Source organism: Gymnogyps californianus, chromosome 6, assembly GCF_018139145.2.
Source record: "Gymnogyps californianus isolate 813 chromosome 6, ASM1813914v2, whole genome shotgun sequence".
Classification (NCBI taxonomy): Eukaryota; Metazoa; Chordata; class Aves; order Accipitriformes; family Cathartidae; genus Gymnogyps; species Gymnogyps californianus.
In genome coordinates, this window is record NC_059476.1 from 33121417 (window position 1) to 33140480 (window position 19064).

At 36.4% G+C, this 19064-nt stretch overlaps 1 protein-coding gene across 5 annotated transcripts in view; it reads right to left on the minus strand.

Moving 5' to 3' along the window:
• The window catches only part of CCSER2 (coiled-coil serine rich protein 2), a 72709-nt gene that overhangs the window by 11857 nt on the left and 41788 nt on the right, over nt 1-19064 (minus strand). For 4 of the 5 annotated variants that reach the window (XM_050899248.1, XM_050899247.1, XM_050899252.1 and 1 more), the window contains exons 7-9: nt 12506-12589; nt 9393-9479; nt 7722-7820 (exon numbers count right to left, since the gene is read on the minus strand). In XM_050899248.1, coding sequence (XP_050755205.1) covers nt 7722-7820; nt 9393-9479; nt 12506-12589 — 270 coding nt within the window. The remainder of the gene's footprint in view (nt 1-7721; nt 7821-9392; nt 9480-12505; nt 12590-19064) is intronic. The other variant, XM_050899250.1, reaches the window with a different exon arrangement.

Consider the following 19064-nt stretch of genomic DNA (forward strand, 5'->3'; position numbering starts at 1 on the left):
TTATTCTTCTTCAGAAGCTGAGATAAAACAATTATTGGAGCAAAATCCAAGGAAAAAATGAAATAAGTTCTTTAATCTGATTATCTCTAGATGGAGATATTGATTACCTAACATGTTCTTACAGTCCTCCATCAGCAGCCATTAACGTGAACATAATTTTTAGACTGCTGCATGAGAGAACAACAGTCCTAGCTTCAGTCAAGCAATACGACAAAATAACATAATATGTTGCATCAGCTGAGTAGGTATTAAATACAGAAGTATTCCTGGGAACAAGATTAATCAATCAATGATTGATAAGACATTAACAAAAGCTTTGAATTTTCACAGCACGGTACAAAAGAACACTTCATTTGTCAGGTTTGTTCACATTTCATCCTAAATTGTGTCAGGGTGGTGGAACAACAACAAAAAATTCTTTCCATTCTCTAAACATAACTGAATCTCCAGATAGTAAAAAGCACCGTACCATCAGGCATAGGTCTCATCTTGTAGAGACTTGTTTGAGTAGCCAATGGGCTTTTTCCAGACTTTGAAATTTTTAATGCATTAAATTAAGGGAGGTAAAAATTTTATGTCCTCTCCCTTCCTCTCTCTAAAAAGAGATATTAAGGCAAGTACAAGCCAGCTGAGCTACATAACAGTTATGATATTACTGTAAAAGCAAAGAAATATTTAGAAGTCTTGATACATTCCAGTAATTTTTAAGCATCCATATTAGCACTTCAAAGCACAGCACTAAGTACAGTCTTCCCAATAATTCTTGATGGTGTTTAATCATTACTCTGACTGGAGAAGTAAATGAAGAAAGTGCAAGTAACCTCCTTCAGTGTTTTGCCTGCTAAACTGAACTGCTCCCCAGGCACGGTTCAGTCCCCTTCTCCTGAATGCTGGAGAACATTGTATAATCTGAGAAGCAGAACTAGCTTTTCCTCTGGCAGCAGTCTTGAGAGTTTACACTGCTTCATATAGGCAGATGTCAAATAAATGCCAGATTTCTTATTTGTAAAAAAAAAAATCATAACAAGCATCGTTTAATTGTACATCAAATAAGGCAATTAAAATGAACATCAATTGAACCAAGTAAGGACCAGGAAATACAGCACTGGGCATTTATTAAGATGGGTGTTAGGACTTACACTGATTTTACAAATGATAAAGGTAGTACCAATCCTGTAGATATAGCACATTAAGAGATAAATATATGCAAATAAGCCTGGCTTATGAAAAGAGTACTTTTCTTTTAATAGTATTTTACAAAACTCCAGCAAATTTACAAAGCTTTCTCCTTTAAACAACAACTCACATCCACTCCCTTCTATTAGTCAAACACGTGCTGAGGTTCCCAAGAAATCCAAAGAACAGGAAAAAAGAAACACACTAATAAGCACATCTCCTCAGATTATAGTACATATTCAAAATACACAGAAAATGTGGCAGTTTCCTACTAAATATAGGGAAGAAAAACCTGAATCACAATTTATTTTATGCTTGATTATTAAAAAGTCTATAAAACTCATAAGCAAGCAATGCTAGAATTACAAGATGAGAACATGACTTACCTCAGCTTCTACTAAAAAAACCCCACATTTGATGGGATTCTTCTGGGTTCTGAAGCCTAGTCTGATGCAAGTCTTTCCACTTGCACTTTAATGTTAGACAGCAGTCAGAACAGTTCCTCCCCCCAGCTGTTATGCGCATCGAGCCACTAAGCTTAAATCCCATTCCTCTCATTTCCCAGACACTGGAATTGTGAAATAGCAAAAGCATCCCAAAAGAGAAGTGATTCAGAATTTTAAACACCAGGCAAAACAGGAGACTCGGGAGTGGAAAAATAAGAGCAGCTGAAATAAAGCAGCCTACAAACCAGAACAAAATGATGAATGTTCTTCAGAGATCCTGATGAATTGTATAATTGCTGCTAAACGCTTTACGAAGTTCTGACCCTAACTACACTGGAAAATCTGGTTTTTTTGTTTGTTTTTTTTTTTTTTTAAAAAGGCTACTATGAAGATATTAAGGCCAGAGTTTTCCATTGCTATGAAGAGACCTCAATCTTAGAATAAGCAATCACATGAACATGAAAAGCAATTGCTTGTGCCAGAAAAGGACAAGAGAAATTTCTAAGCTATGGCTGCACAGTAATTTTAGACCAACAGCCAAATATTCCGGCTCTTTTCCCAAGGATACACCAATATCCAAAACTGCTACTGCTTTAAAAAGTCTTTTCTGCTGCAGAAACACAGATACAGGAAAGATCCATTTTTATCCATACAGCTGGAGCCTTTGAGCACTTCCAAGAAGAGATGATTTTTGCTGCGTCTCACCTAGCATTGCCAGTTGTCTCATACAAACTCAGAGCTCCACATCATGACTAAACCTAGAATGACATACTTCAAGTATCAATGCAAACAAAAAGTTTTGTTCTTCTCTTGCTAGCCTAGCACCCAGAAAGAGATTATGAATGAGCAGTTCTGACATGCAATAGTCTTTTTGAAAGTATTCAGGTCAAAAAAAACCCCCAAGCCAGTTTTACATGCTGGTTTACACTGAACCAACAAGAATTGCCTGTGAAAGGTTTAAAGGATCTCTCTTCTGTGTATCCGCCTACATGTTATGCACTGTCACCGTAACAGCGCAAGAAACAGATGCACAACATGACTATCTAGTCCAGCTATGGTTTTATCTCACCAAGAACGTACGTTATAATGGATCCGCAAGCAAACAGCAGAGTACTGGACAACCAGAGAAACCTACGCTGAACGTGAAGATAAACACTGATATATCGACTAGGCTTCAAAACCTGGAAGTTTAAATTCATAGTTGCAGAGTCAAAGCATACAGGAAGTTTAAGGCTAAGGTGGAAAGAAATACTAAAAAAAAAAAAAGACAACAGTACACAAAGACAGCCGAAGTATTACAAAGGTTCATCAAAACAATTGACGTGAAAGGCTTTGAAATGACAAACTGGAACAATACTCAAACGGAAGGCAAAGAACATCTCAGTGCACAAGTAGAGAAGAGATGTAGCAAAGAACAAGAATATGCATGCTCCCATGCAAACTGAGGTTTTCTGTTGTCATTTCACCAGAGACAATAATGAACTTGTATACATATTTAGGAAGCAAAGCCTATTCTCTTCACTGTGTACTGCTCTGATATCAAAGAGAAAAATCAGCTTTTACTGTACGCTATCTACTGCTGCAGGGCATGGGAGAGCACCCATGAACTAGGAGGAGTTGTGTTACGCTAAGGAACTGGACCTCAGGGGTCAGAATCTTTTACAGACATCTTCAACCAAATTCAGAGCTTTGTAGTTTGCTTGACTGTCTTTTACTTCTCAGCATCTGCAAACAACCTTTCCAGTTCAACAAGCCGAATAATTTGTCAACATAAACTTGGCATCTAACCCCTTTACCCTCAAAATCTTAAAAATAATATCAACATTTAGTATTACAGAAACAATGCTGCAAACAATGGAAGCTCACATTTTTCTTCTTTGTAAGCTTTGTCCATTGTCCTGGTTTTGGCTGGGATAGAGTTCATTTTCTTCCTAGTAGCTGGTATAGTGCTGTGTTTTGGATTTAGTAGGAAAATAATGTTGATAACACACTGATGTTTTTAGTTGTAGCTAAGCGGTGTTTATATTAAGTCAAGGACTTTTCAGCTTCTCATGCCCAGCCAGCAAGAAAGCTGGAGGGGCACAAGAAGTTGGGAGGGGACACAGCCAGGACAGCTGACCGAAACTGGCCAAAGGGATATTCCATACCATATGATGTCATGCCCAGTATATAAATTGGGGGGAGTTGGCCAGGAAGGGTGGATCACTGCTCAGGAACTAACTGAGCATCAGTCGGCAAGTGGTGAGCAATTGCACTGTGCATCACTTGTTTTGTATATTCTAATTCTTTTAATATTATTATTGTCATTATATTATTATCATTACTTTCCTTCCTTTCTGTCCTATTAAACTGTTTTTATCTCAACCCACAAGGTTTGTGTGTTTTTGTTTTTCTTTTGTTTTTTTTAATTCTCTCCCCCATCCCACTGGGTGGGGGGAGTGAGCGAGCAGCTGCGTGGTACTTAGTTGCCGGCTGGGGTTAAACCACGACATCCATCAACATTAATTTCTTCAGGTAATTTTATGTTCAATACCTTCTTCCAGGTTTTGGTTTTAGTTTTTTTCTTCCATGATAATTAAATGACAGACATAAATTAACTGGAATTGAATTCCGTAGAAGAGATCTATAAGAAATCTTTCTAGAAACATCATGGTCTACCCTGTCAGTCAATGCTTGTACAAGCCTTTATCCTGAGGATGGCTAACCAAAAATAATGTTTCCCTCTAAGTTATCATTGTCTATATGAACAGTCAGAAATTACAGGAGTTTTGAGCATACTGTCGGGACACTACTTACAAGAAATACCATGTAACAGACACAGTAGCTAGGCAATAGGTAGCTACTTATTAATTCTCAATATGCCCAATATTCAAAACATTTATTTCCAGCCACTAGAGGTTTCATTACGTGAGTACTAAATTCCAAGGATTAACCTAAAGTTACATAGCTTCCTTTTATGTACATATTTACATTTAAACAGGAAAAAACTCTTAAAAGTACTTTCAAAAACTGTAGGCCCTAAAGAGAATAACCCCAGACAAGTTTATAATCACATCAGGATGGGCCATTTTCTAGAAATATCTGGTAATAAAGAAACAAACAGATAAGAACATGACTTTAAAAAGAATACGTTTAATGATATTCATTTGTCTATTTACTAGAAGAACCATGAAGTGATCAGAAATATTAGCTATTTCAAATGGACAGTAGAACTGCAATAAATTGCTGCAATTCAGATGGTCTTAAATTCCTAACTGAAATCTTTTAATAGCTGATTTCCACACTCACTGTTTCCTAGTTTATTCTAGCATCTATTCTTTATGAAACACTACATTAACAATGTTTGTTAACCACACTTCTGGAAGCATTTAAAGTATTTCTTAAAACAGTAAATTACTGTGTGTTCCTAGACTGTTATTTACACTTCAGGAATCACCACATAGTATCAGTTCTGCTAGAATTTGTAAACTGTCAGAATAATCTTGAAAGTTATGATAACCAAACTAAAGTAATGTCCTGATATTCACCATCATTTAAAGTGACTGACAGGTCAACACTTATAGGAAAAAAATGAAATAGTTAAATATTCATCAACTTTGATAACTACTACCAAGCTTAAAGAAGCAAAAAGCTTATATGCCTCAAAGGAGCTATTCTCTCATTGCCAAGACTTCAATTATAATTTGGTTTTTAAAAAATTTAGTCTATATAAAAACTTCGTAATTTCATAAGCATTAACTACTTTCCATGATTCATATCACGTTTAGGACCAATAAACCTGACTTCCCCCAGCCTGCACTCTCAGTTCAAGACCATTATATTAAACTGAACATGAATGTTAATAAAGCAAAAAAATTATTTTCTTTAAGATTTTTTCTTTTTTAGTGAGAATTCATTTTACTTGGGTGTCTCCTGCTGTTTCCATTTATTGTACTCCTACCTCAAGAAAATAGAGCCCATTGTCTTTCCTTTCTATTGCAAGCAACGTTTTATGTCATTGGGTTCCAGATCAACAATGATTTCATGCCAAGGTTTTTTCTACATTTATATTTCTATTAAGCCATGCAAGGAAGCATACAAATGCATGTTAGCAGAGGAACTATTAAACCACAAAGTTGAGGTCTGATCATTAGAACTGAAACTTGGCTACGACAGCAAGACTATCATCCTCCTTTAAGAAATCCCACATTAAGGAGCCCCTATCAATGACTGTTTGCTTACAGAAAGCCTGTAACTTACCAATATGCAAATGAGAAGACTTTAAAAAAAAAACCCCAAAACTCCACACATTCTGCCCAAAAGTTTTCAGCTATCTTTTACAAATAAAAGCTCCTGAAAAGCAGTATATTTTGAAAATTTGTCAATACTTCATGAATTTTCCTAATTCCTTTCTCAATTTTAATGAGAAACTTTACACATAGATAAAAATACTGAGATGTTTATAATGCACATCTAATGATCATATGCCTACACACATATGTATGTGTATCATGTACGTATATGTATACATATATCCACACACATACACCCAACCATGCATACGGCAGAGATTTTTTTTTTTTAAAAGATACTCTCCCTTAACCCGAACTTTCTCATAACAAAAAAGTGTCTTTTTGAACAAAAATACTGAATAACTTAAAAGAAATATACTGACCAACCTGACCAAAACAGACAATTGGGCTAAATGACTCCTTTTACCCAAGATATCAACTCACATTCCCCATCTTCTCCAATATCTTTGTCTTATCAATTAATACCACAGGTTGCGCAAACTAAAGCTTCTGTAGTCAGCAACAAACTTTCAACGGTTACTAATCTGTTTCTGAATTTCTGTGGAAAATGAGATAGGAAAAAAAGGAACAACAGTAGCCACTAACCTAGTAATAGTATCAATGCAGAAAAACATCAAACGAACATCACATATGAAATTAAAACTTGGGAAAAAGAAACAATACAAGAGCTCAAAAGCTCTGAAGTAACAGGAAAAGAAACAAATGGGATAAAGACATTACACATACATTCTGGAACAGAGGTGTCGGAGCAAACTAAAAGCTACTTAAGGTTATGATCCATTTACATTGGGTGCTTATCAGACAGAAGACTGTTGGAAAGCATGATCTCAACAGGATAAAGCTGTTTGCTAGCAACTGGTGAACACACAGCGTGGTGGTATTTCTATCCTAGCGCTATATATTTAAAAGAGTAATTTTAAAAGGATAGCAGGGGTGATTTATCTTTACTACAATCTTACATCAAGTAACTCAAGGCATGGTAAAAACAAAGAAATAAAAAAATCTAACCCATTTTTAACCCTTTAAAGAAATCTCTCAGGATTCTCTAGCTAGAGCAGTAGCTTCAAGATGCAAAGACTATTTGCTGGTGACTGAAAAAAGCCTTGTTTATCATTCAAAGGTAATTCCTTATTATATAATGTCAAACGTGTTGTCCCTCCCCCAGCTTAAGTATTCTATTAGTGTTCCATGAAGAATCTAAGTTTTATGTAACGGAAGCAAATGTGATCCATGCAACAACATATGGGAATGAAGATTTCCTTTGTCAAAGTAATTTTCACCCAATAATTTTTTGAATGAGTCATGTTATTCAAATAAATGATAAAATAAAAAAAATTAATTTTTTATTGAAAAAAGATTAACTTTTGTTTTTACACTTATTGACTGAAACTTAGAATACACTGTTGCTTTTCCTCAACACATGTGAGAACATCAACAATGAAACTTTAACCAGGAAAAAAAACAAATACAGATATCTATGACTTTAAAGTCAGGATATAGGAAAATGTCTCATGTATGATTAGATATACAGCTTGGACTGACTGTAACTTAAACAGTGCAAAGGGTGATTATTTTAAGAGGAGACTTCTAAAGTTTAATTACTTATTTTAAAACAAATGTTTGTAATAAATGTTTAAATAAAAGGGTTGCAAAAGAATGCAAGGGATGCACAGCAGGAAGGATACCACTCTCACATACAGCACTGAATCTCTTAAACAAGGCCAACTCGTGTGACAGCAAAAGTAATAGAACTGAGGAATGAAATGCGGAAAGTCATAACTGAGAAGGAATGGCACATTTTACTCACAGAACTCCTCCTCCAGGAGGTTTGCGTAAATTTATCAGCATACGTGCACATTGCCCCTGTAGGTTTTTGACTGTCTTTCTGGCAGTTACATCTAGTGGCCTTAATCACCCCCAAAAAGAGAAAAAGAAAGGAGAATTTGTTAGAAAATAACTAAGCCTCTTGAAAAGCACAGTCAAGGCCCAGTGTTCAAATATCACGCGTTACCTGACAGTATAGCACAATGAGATTAAACTGTAGAAACTAGTATTTACAGTGCTGCACAACTGCTTCTTTTCCCAAAGCATATTTAGAAATAATCTAGAATAAATGTTGACTTTTGGAAAGGGTTTTTGATTCACTTAAATTTCTGAAGCACCACATTCTTTAAGTCACCTTTCAATAATTGGAAATGTATTTTTTACCCATCTTTATGGCAGAGTTCCTTAGCTGCAACAAAGTTTTCAGTTACTACAGTAATTAGGTATATGACCTAGCAGGGAAGGAGAGATTTCCTTGAAGAAATCTTTGAAGGTTGATGGTAAGAGTGAGACTAAGTGTACTGAAAAATTACCACTTATTGCAAAATACTAATAGACAAGACAACTTGTTTTGGTATGCTGTGATCTGGAATTCTGTTGCTTAAGAAGCAGAGCAGAAAGCCAAATCTTAACCTTTTTTTTTTTCTTTCTTTAGAGGTAATGATCACATGCTAGACAGGGAGAGGATGAAGACCACAGGTCAGTTTCAGTGCATGTATGTACAAAAGCACATGCTAAACATTTCATTAGAGATTATAGTCACACAAGACTGTCTCCAGCCATGATAAATACAGTGTTCACCTCTTGGCATCTCATCTACCCTACCTTTAAGACCTTGCTGTGGCTTGAAATGGCTTGAAAACGTGGGGCTATTTTACAAGAATTGTCACAGCAGGTGAGTTTACCAGAACCAAATGCAGAGATATGCACGGCAAAATCCAAAGTTGACTTAGAACAAGAGCAAAAAGGCATACGTTACTTTTGCTTGAGGACTTATGTGTCTGCCTGAACCTGATTTATGATGAAAGTGCCCCCATAACTTTTATTTATTTGGCCAATTTAATCTCACTATTCAACATGCTTTGTTTTAATTTAAAAAGTATCAACTTCGAATACTACCTTGCTCGGCTTTAAATTCTATGGTGGAATTCTTTATTAAACTAATGGACAGTAGGGGAAAGGAGAGTGAGAAAAAAATAACAAAAAAAAAACTTGAAGCAGAACGATAGGCCCAATACTTATTAATTTTTAAAGCCATAAAGTGATTTATCTTTGCTCACTGTTATTTCTGAACAGCTTCTAGAATTTTAAGTTCAAAGTGTTTGTTTTGGAAATGAAATATATTTAACAATTGTATAAACATTCTTGCTTAGTGCCACACATACAAATCATGACTGGCCTACAGAATTAAAAGATCCCAGGCGTACAGCTGCAAACACACTAGAACACGCAGAATCAGTCTGCTAACTGAACATTTACAGACCCATGAGTCAGGTGGGTCTAAAGAGAACCCAAATCTACCTTTGTTATAATGAAAGTGTAGGAAAAAAATTCGACATCTAGCCCTCTTAAAGCCTTCACAAGAATTACCTATTGAAGTTACACTCTGCAGTGCACACTTGGGATTTTGTTAAACATTTAGTGTTATACTTACAAGTTGATGCTCTAATTGGTTGATTGTTTCATCCTTTTTCTTCAATTCATCTTTAAGCTGCCTGATCTCATTCAGCAGATCGTCCATCTGCAACAGAACAGTGGGCAATACGAGGTTTTCTATAAGGGCTACACAATCTAAATCAACATCTCTACAGGACATATTACATCAGATGTTCACAGAGGACTGGCAACCACATTAGCACATGCTTTCCTCCTCTTATTCGTATGGTGAGGTGGGCTGTAGGCATACAACCTAAAGAGTGAAGAAACTTGACTAGAAGTCTCTAAGAGGCCAAGTTTAGCTGACCCACTAAATTTTCAGAGTATGTAAGTAAATCAGCTGCATTTTTGATGCAGTAATTCATCTGTTGTACAAGCAACTGACATCATGTAGATGAACATCCCTAGCCAAACACCACCTATACTCCTCTTTATGCAACAACAAAAAATACTGAAGCTTAAAGGTTAAGTGAACTGCTATTTAAAAAGCATTAACATAAAATGATAGAAACAAGAAAAAATTCATTTAGAAACAAGCATAACTACATTTACTGAATGCAAACAGCACAACTGATTTGAATACATCCTACTAAAAACTGAAGACTTAAAATACTTATGCAAACTTCAGAGACAAAAAAATTGGTAAATATGCAAGAGTGAATTTTTTTAAAATAATTTTTCATCACTAAGTATTTTTAAGGTATTTTATAACTGTGCCATTTATAGCTAGGCTATAAATGCCTATTAAGGGGCATACTTCCATTTAGTAGCATACATCTACTATTTCAGTTTCACTGAAGATGTTATCAGTTACTGCTTTAGGACAATACCCAGACCGATTTGTTGTGCAATTTTTCAAATCATATGCCAGTATCAATTAAAGAAGTGACAATTAAAAATGTCAGTTAAGCCTAGCACTTTTTTGTTAAGAAGTTAAAAAGCAGTATTTTTTCCTCTTGGAATTAAGACTAAGATTCTAAGATTTTGAGGGAGGTGACTATAGAAGGACAAGCACAACAAATACATCAGACAACAATTAAAGAGAAAAGAAGGTCTAAATGTTAACAATATAGAAACCAGGGTTGCTAAACAATGATGAATGTGGATCTACAGCTTTGGCAAACCTCTTAAACCCTGAAACCCGGATTTGGACAGACGACCTTCAAACAGGAATAAGATTGTAAGTGTTCTTCCCGTTCAAGAAGTATTTCTAATTTCATTATATCTTCAGCAAGCATTGTTCCACTCCTGTAAGTGCAGGATTAGTGATCTTTCTATACTGATTTTACAATAAGAGCCTGTGGTGAGCTGACCCTGGCTGGACACGAGGTGCCCACCAAAGCCGCTCTATCACTCCCCTCCTCAGCTGGACAGGGGAGAGAAAATGTAACGAAAGGCTCGTGGGTCAAGATAAGGACAGGGAGATCACTCACCAATTACCGTCATGGGCAAAACAGACTCGACTTGGGGAAAAATCAGTTTAATTTATTACTAGTCAAATCAGAGCAGGATAATGAGAAATTAAACCAAATCTTAAACACACCTTCCCCCACCCCTCCCTTCTTCCCAGGCTTAACTTTAGTCCCGATTTTCTCTACCTCCTCTCCCCCAAGCGGCGCAGGGGGAATGGGGAATGGGGGTTGTGGTCAGTTCATCACACATTGTTTCTGCCGCTCCTTCCTCCTCAGGGGGAGGACTCCTCACACTCTTCCCCTGCTCCAGTGTGGGGTCCCTCCCACAGGAGACAGTCCTCCACGAACTTCTCCAACGTGAGTCCTTCCCACGGGCTACAGTTCTTCATGAACTGCTCCAGCGTGGTTCCCTTCCATGGGGTGCAGTCCTTCAGGAACAGACTGCTCCAGCGTGGGTCCCCCGCGGGGTCACAAGCCCTGCCAGCAAACCTGCTCCAGCGTGGGCTCCTCTCTCCACGGGGCCACAGGTTCACAGGTCCTGCCAGGAGCCTGCTCCAGCACAGGCTTCCCACGGGGTCACAGCGTCCTTTGGGCATCCACCTGCTCTGGCATGGGGTCCTCCAGGGGCTGCAGGTGGATATCTGCTCCACCGTGGACCTCCATGGGCTGCAGGGGGACAGCCTGCCTCACCATGGTCTTCCCCACAGGCTGCAGGGGAATCTCTGCTCCAGCGCCTGGAACACCTCCTCCCCCTCCTTCTTCACTGACCTTGGTGTCTGCAGAGTTGCTCCTCTCACATATTCTCACTCCTCCCTCTCTGGCTGCAACTGCTTCTCCCCTGTAACTTCTTTTCCCTTTCTTAAATACATTATCCCAGAGGCGCTACCACTGTTGCTGATGGGCTCGGCCTTGGCCAGCGGCGGGTCCGTCCTGGAACCCACTGGCATTAACTTTAACAGACACAGGTGAAGCTTCTAGCAGCTTCTCACAGAAGCCACCCCTGTAGCCCCCCCTGCTACCAAAACCTTGCCACGCAAACCCAATACAGAGCCAAGCAATGCTATAAAACCTTACCACTGTAGAAAGCATAACGTTACAAGTCTGTGACCACAAAAGATGATTCTTTTTGGAATATGCATTGTGATTGCTTCTTCCTTTAATATCCATTCTAAAACAATAAACTCATCTTTGACTTTATGGGGTTCACGTTGTTTTTAAGTTACATCTGCAATAACTGCATTATCTCAGGGAAAACTTACTTTAGATGAAAGATATTTTAAACTGAAGTCAACAATAGATGTAATGAAACAGAGCAAGTAATTGAATAAGTATGGTATAATTACACTTTAAAGCAAAAATTGTCTTTTCAAATTCTAACACTTATCAAGCAGGCAGAAAATTTTTGAAAGAAGTTACTCTACAGCTGTTAATTCCCACACGACTGCTACGAATACCAAAAAGTTATTTTACTTATTTAAACTGTGCTAGCACTTGTAAGTATGTATTTTAAAAGCTCAAATAAGCCCTTCTATTTTAACAAAACTGAAAAGGTGAAGTATATAAACATCTGCTAGGTTTGCATTTAAATAGAAGAAGCAAGAAGCACTACTTCATAGTGACACAGAAGGTTTTGGTTTGTGTTTAAAAACACAAACAGGTTTGTATCCCTTATTCTGTAGAGTAAATCAGTGTCATTTACCTTAAAAGTTGACTCAGGTTCTTGTGGTTCTGGACTTGATGGAACTGAGAGCGAGATGTCCTGGAGTGACACATTTTCATCATTCTATCAAAGAACAAAAACAAGAACAAAAGCTCAAATTACTTGCTGAAACAACTCCCTTGCAAACTTGCTTTCAAGGATGGAGACACATGACCTCTCTGCGGAACCTGTTACAATGTCTTGTAACAATGACCTCTCTCACCATGAACTTTCCTTTTTTTCCCCTGATGGGAAAGCCTCCCTTGCTGCAGCATGTGTACAGTGCCCAAATAAGGGCCATGAACAGCCTCCCTCTTCTCACAAAGCTGTAGGAACAGATGCAGCTATGTCAAAGTGTGCTGATTTTGCACAAAAATCTGGTAAAAACTGGCCACTGTGTTCAAATGTGTTATATCAGGAAGGAATGGTGATGCTACGTGATTTTAAAAGCTTTATTTCCTTCAGTATCCATTCAAATAATATGTCTGAGCAATATCAAAATATACAGCCAAAATATTTCAGCTAGGAATTCTTAACTAAAGCAACATTTGCTACTGGGCAGACTAATACAAAATTAATTCACAGCCATCAGAACTAAATATCAATTATAAAAACTGGAACCACACAAAAGTATTCTTTCCCCTGCCATGACAGCCATGAATTCTGAAATTAAACACAGCAAGTAGAAACAGAAATAACCCTCAAAGATGCCAACAGATGATTGCCTAGATACGTCCTGAAGCACTTACACTCTTGTGACAAAAACACGCGCAGCCATTACGTGCAGTACTCTAAACCTGTGGCGCTCAACCCTGAAAAGGTTCAGTTAGGTTACAGAGTCAAGTCACAGACTGAACAACTGATAGTGTATTCTCGTGATACGTTCTCAGGTTTGTACCGTGATGTTGTGTCCAATCTTAGTGTGACACAATGCTACAGTAGAATTACAGTACAGTTATTTTATGGTCATGGAAGATCATAACCCCATTTCCTTGGTGTAAAAAGATCCGCCCCCCGGGTCCCCCGTCCCTTTCTGTCCATCTCCTCCATCTGCTACCTCCTTAAAGAAAAAATAAATGAATCTTCTACCTTATAGTATCCTCCTTTTTTTTTTTAGGGTTCTTAGAGGGAAGTTTCTTTACCCAATGACCTTACTGCCTAAGATTGCCTTTGTAGAATATAACAGCAGCATGTCTCCCAACCTGTCTAAAACCACTCTGACATGAGGCCAGCAAATTCCTAAAACCACAAGAGTAAAACTGGAGCTCAAATGCTAAAGATCAATTAAGGGAAAAACCCACAACAGACCTGTTTATGTTCTTATGTCCATGAGGTATCTTTTTTGCTTTTTAATCCATACGAAGTATTTCTTCTAAAATTTTTAACTAAACTGCAGAGAAACATCAAGGAGATTGTCCAGATGCAAAAAAAGCAAAAAATTAAAACTGATGAACTTTTAACAATTAATTTTTTACTTCTTCCTATAGTCACCGATTACTTGCAGCCGAAAAGTAATGCACAACCATCACCAGACTTAAAAAATAAAAATACTAAGAACTATCATACAATGCCAAATTGCTTTTACTATACTACAGACAGTTAAATTTCGTTTCCATCATTTAGATGTAATTTTATATCTTGCAGTTTTTTGGTGCTGTTTTGTTGGGGTTTTTTGTTGTGGTGTTTTTTGTGTTTTTTTTTTTAAACTTCTTGGCCTTTTTTTTTTTTTTAAAAGACTATTAATTGTGAAAGCAGTCAAATTTCAAGGCTTCAACTCCTTAACGCAGCAAATATTTCAGTTTACACTGTACAACGCACAGTTGTATTCAATTCACAAGTAGCTGCTTGTCCTTTCTGGGCAGATCACCAGCAAGTGACAGGCTGATGAAGCAGCAGTTTACAGTCTATGTCATGAACGAGTTCTAATAGAGTGTTTTGTAATAATTTGCACAATAATAAAGAAACAAACATTATTTAATCCAAAACATTTCTAAAATGCTAGAGGAAATGAGCAGCAATTAGAATCATAGAATCATTTACAGATTAACAGATTATATTTTACATATTTTATATTTACCTTATATTCTACAATGAACAGATTTCATCAACATTTGTTACTTTAAACAACTATTCAAACAAATACACACTCAGAAAAGCTACATCAGATGGTCACAGTTATAATTGTGAAGGACTAATCATGGAATGGAAAAAACAAACAAAGACAAACTATTTCAAGCAAAAGTATCTTGCATGGTTTTTAAAAGCTCTATCACTGACACCTCTGGTATACCTTTTATTCCCATTAAAATGCATATAAGTGGAGCAATAAAACATTCTACAACAGCAGATTAAGACCTAATTGCAAAGAAAGTTATTATGTCACATATTCTCTGGTGATTTAAATCAAGTACTCCAGCCCTATGCTATACCTGACTAATATTCACTAGCAAAGCAAGAACTAAGTTCATCTGCATCAATTCCCTTAGCACTGTCTTAATTATCTCAATACATATAACAAACACAGGGCAACCAAAAAAAAATTCAGTTCTAACGCTACCAGCAGGAACTTAAGTATCCCATTGTGAACATATGCTAGGATTAATCTAGAAACTTTTCTTGTTTTGCTTTTTCTTTCTTGCTCATCATATTGCTAAAATGAGATTGGGGAAGGGGAAATCAGCAGAATAAGGCTATCCATGTACAAAAAAAAAAAGAGATCAGAATTAGTAAAAAGACAATTGAATTTGCAAAACAAATGCAACTGGTTATATGCACATGCTATTTTTGGTAGCCTAGAATATGCTAAGGTATCATCAAATTTCAGAAACTTGGAGAGAACATATACTTTTAACCTTTAGGCAAAATTACAATTAACTTTATAAAGGTATCATCACATTGCAATAGGCAATATAAAAAGCTGCTACCTCTTTGTTTTTACCTGACTAACATTTTTACAATAGTAGAATACATTATTTATTATAGCATAAATCATGTCTTCAGAGCAGCTGCACTAACTTCATTTGTGCCAAATGTAAAAGATGCTTGCAAAAACAAGAACTCAGGATAGTTTGTTAGCCATATCAAAAACAAGTGTTTATCAAATGCATTGAAAAATAAGTTCTACTTATAAACATAAGCAGCAACAAAACATTTTAATCTAATTTCCTTAGCAGAAGATTGCTTTTGAAAAACAGCACCATTAGAAGGAAAAAATGGTTGTTAATATTTGTAACTATTTCTTAAATTTAAAACATTGCAACTAACAACTCAAGCGTCATACATTCTGGCAATCCTGGCATAGTTATTTTTAAACATTACTGGCAGTTTAGGCATGAAAATAACCTGCAGTATGTAAACTGACAGAGGACTAATGTTGCAGACATTCACATTTAATTAGTTATGTGGGGACAGTCTTCAGTTATAGATTATTTTAATCTGATATAATTTCATATATATATATATTTGCATGCAATATTTAATCAAGAATATGCTCTTTTAAGAAACAGTCAAGTAATATGGCAGTGACCCATCATTTCAGTCCTATTCTTGTTGCTATGAGTATCAGCAACCCATTTCAATCACTATCTGTCTACAGTGACTTTCAACTCAATCACATTTACTGGAAAGTTTTTGCTGGACTTAAGTCAACAGCATACGCTTCAGCTTTTGGCCAGTTTTGGCTGGTCCCTATGTAATAAACTGACATAATCACATGCCTCAAGATATGTTTTAAAGCAGCTTATAAAATTACAGCAAACCTGGAGCGAGAAACCATTACAAAATACCCCAGCAAGACTTAGAAAATCATCCTAAATTTACTAATAGCTACATAAAGGGAACAAGTGGTTGTGGTGGAAAAAAAAAATCCACACACAAATTCCCTTCTAACACTTTTACAATATGCAAAGACTAAAAGGTTGCTCTGAAAAAAACTTTACACTAACTTTTGGAAGACAAGCATGAAGAGATGTAATTCACCACCTCTCTAACAACATTTCAGTATTTATCAGCATAGAGCCTATACAACAAATCCAGAGGAATGTCTAAAGCATTACAACCATGACTATCAAAGTAGCCTGATTTCATGCTGAATATGATTTCAGCTTCATATTCCTTTGCAAAGGGTACCTGCTCAGAAAATTAATACCATCTTAGTTTTCTACAAACCAGTTGATTTTATTGTTTTAGGACAAACTCAGTGAGAGTTATGGATACAATTTTGAAGTGTACATGTAGGTAAAATATGTAACAATCCTTTCTTCCCCAAGTGTTAACACTGTCATGCATCTTATTTCTCTGGACAATTAATTTTCTACATGTCAAACATTTTTACATACCCACTCCCAAATGTTACAGTCTAACTGAAGCACTTGATTAGATTCTCAAGTCTGCATCTGTCATTTTTAATCCATCTCAAGAACATGAGCTAAAGGTTATGGGAATAACCCTCTATCACAGCTTGTCACAGGTGCACCACAACTCACCCAAATACAAAGAGCCACAAGCTGAAACCTGTATTTTTGACTGCCTCTACTTAACATGTTCTCATGCCAATGTTTTACAAGTGTGAAATCTTCAGTACAAATGACACACAAATCCCTGTGCTTGCTTCACTTACAAATTCCCAAAGAACTGGCTTACCGCTTTTGGTAAACAGAATACTAAACATTAATTTTTACTTAGTGACAGATTATTATTGATGAAGAAGTCTATCAGATACAAGTATTTAGTCGAGAACAGCCTAATAAAAAACCTCAACACCTTTTAACCTACTGTGCTGATTATACACAGCAGCAGTTTACCTACTATAGATTGTCGGGCTTTGAGCACTGCAGTATTTCTGCTGATAAACAGTTCAGCAGCTCAAAAATGCCACATTTGCTTGTATTTTCTCCTATACTCTCAGCAGTTACATGTCCACATTTTATGTGCCTCTATTTTAAAAAGAAAAAAATACAACCAAAAGAAAAGTCAAGCTCTGTGACTAAATACACCGTAATAGTCCCCGGAACTTATTTCAACATCATAAACACGCATCTTCTATACAGCATACAGACGGTGCAGCTGTTCTCACTGCCTATCCTTTCCATCTTCCCTTCTCCCCTTGCTTTCTTTGGGTGATATGGCTTGCAGGCTTTAGTTAAAAGTACATGTAAAATAAAGCAAAATTGTAGAACTTCTAGAAGAATAGAAGAGCTGAGATAAAGGGTATTCTCTCTCAGAAGAAATCTCCCATATTGCCTCAGAGGAAGATACAAAGCTCAAAGGTTAAAGACAACAGTTGTTTTCATTATACTAACGTATTTTAAATTCTACTATTACAAAAATCAACCCATTAGGAGCAAATGCATTTTCAGCAATTATCTTGTGGTTCCCTAACAGCATAAGCTGCCTTTTAACATACAGGATTTTAAAAGAATATACTACTAATAGTATACTAATAATTTCATCTGGAGAATTCTTTCAACATTCTAGCACCTACGGTTCATGAAGAAGTTGAAAAATGCTAAACAAACGTTTCTAAAGTTTATCAAGGTTTATTAAAGTTTCATCAAGGTCTAGCCTTTGATTCCAAATTCAAAGTTTTCTTTGGTACAAATTACTCATTTGAATAGTCTCCTTTGCTAACAGCATTTTTAGAAAGATGCAAACAGAAAATTCATTAAGTGTCTATCAAGTAGAGGGTGCTATTCACCTGCTGACTACTTGGCATTTTGAGTGCAGTTTCCTTCAAATATCACTACAAACAAGTGTCATACAGTTTCCATTGCCCACTGTCAAACGCTGTTATAATGACAGTCCAACAGCTAACCAACTGTTTAAACTTAAAATTTGCCAATTATATTTGCTATTGTTTGTTGATTTCTTTGGTTCTGTTTCTTTCAAGCACAGTTAAGTCACTGAGGTGAAGTATTTTGTGGCTAAGAAAAAAAGTAACAATTGTAGGTGCAATTTATACAACTTAATACATGACACAAAGACACCTTTGTATTTCATTAATTAAATCTATCTCTTCCTTGTCTTCAGGCTTCTTATAACAAAGATAAAGATCTCTCACAGATCTCACCAGATGCAAAAAGAAAAGAACACAATGAATACATACTTCAAAGGTACGCAAGTGACTTACTAATCTAAAGCCTCAGCAAAAATACATTGGTGCATTTAATAATTTTGCACTACGGACTTCATTTTTTCATTCATACCTCTTCATACAATTGGGCTAGTCATATCTGATAAGTTACCATGAAGACTTGTGCTTGAAAAATAGAATGTCTTTTCCATTCATGAAAGGTAAGTTGAAAAGAAACATTTTTTATAAAACTTGCCTCCCCCAGAAAAAAGGGCTTCACAGATCTCACAGTTCTGTGAACTGCTTCGTGTTTCAGTCCTCCTTAAAATATCAGTAAGTGCTTATCTGAGATAAGACAGGGTGGTTGCGAATCATTCCTGCCAGTCTTGAGAGGAAGTTACTACAGAGGATGGTCAATCCTTGCCTAGATCAAAGGCTCCAGGGCATCAGAAATAGTACTCTTATTTAAATAAGGATATTCTAACACAT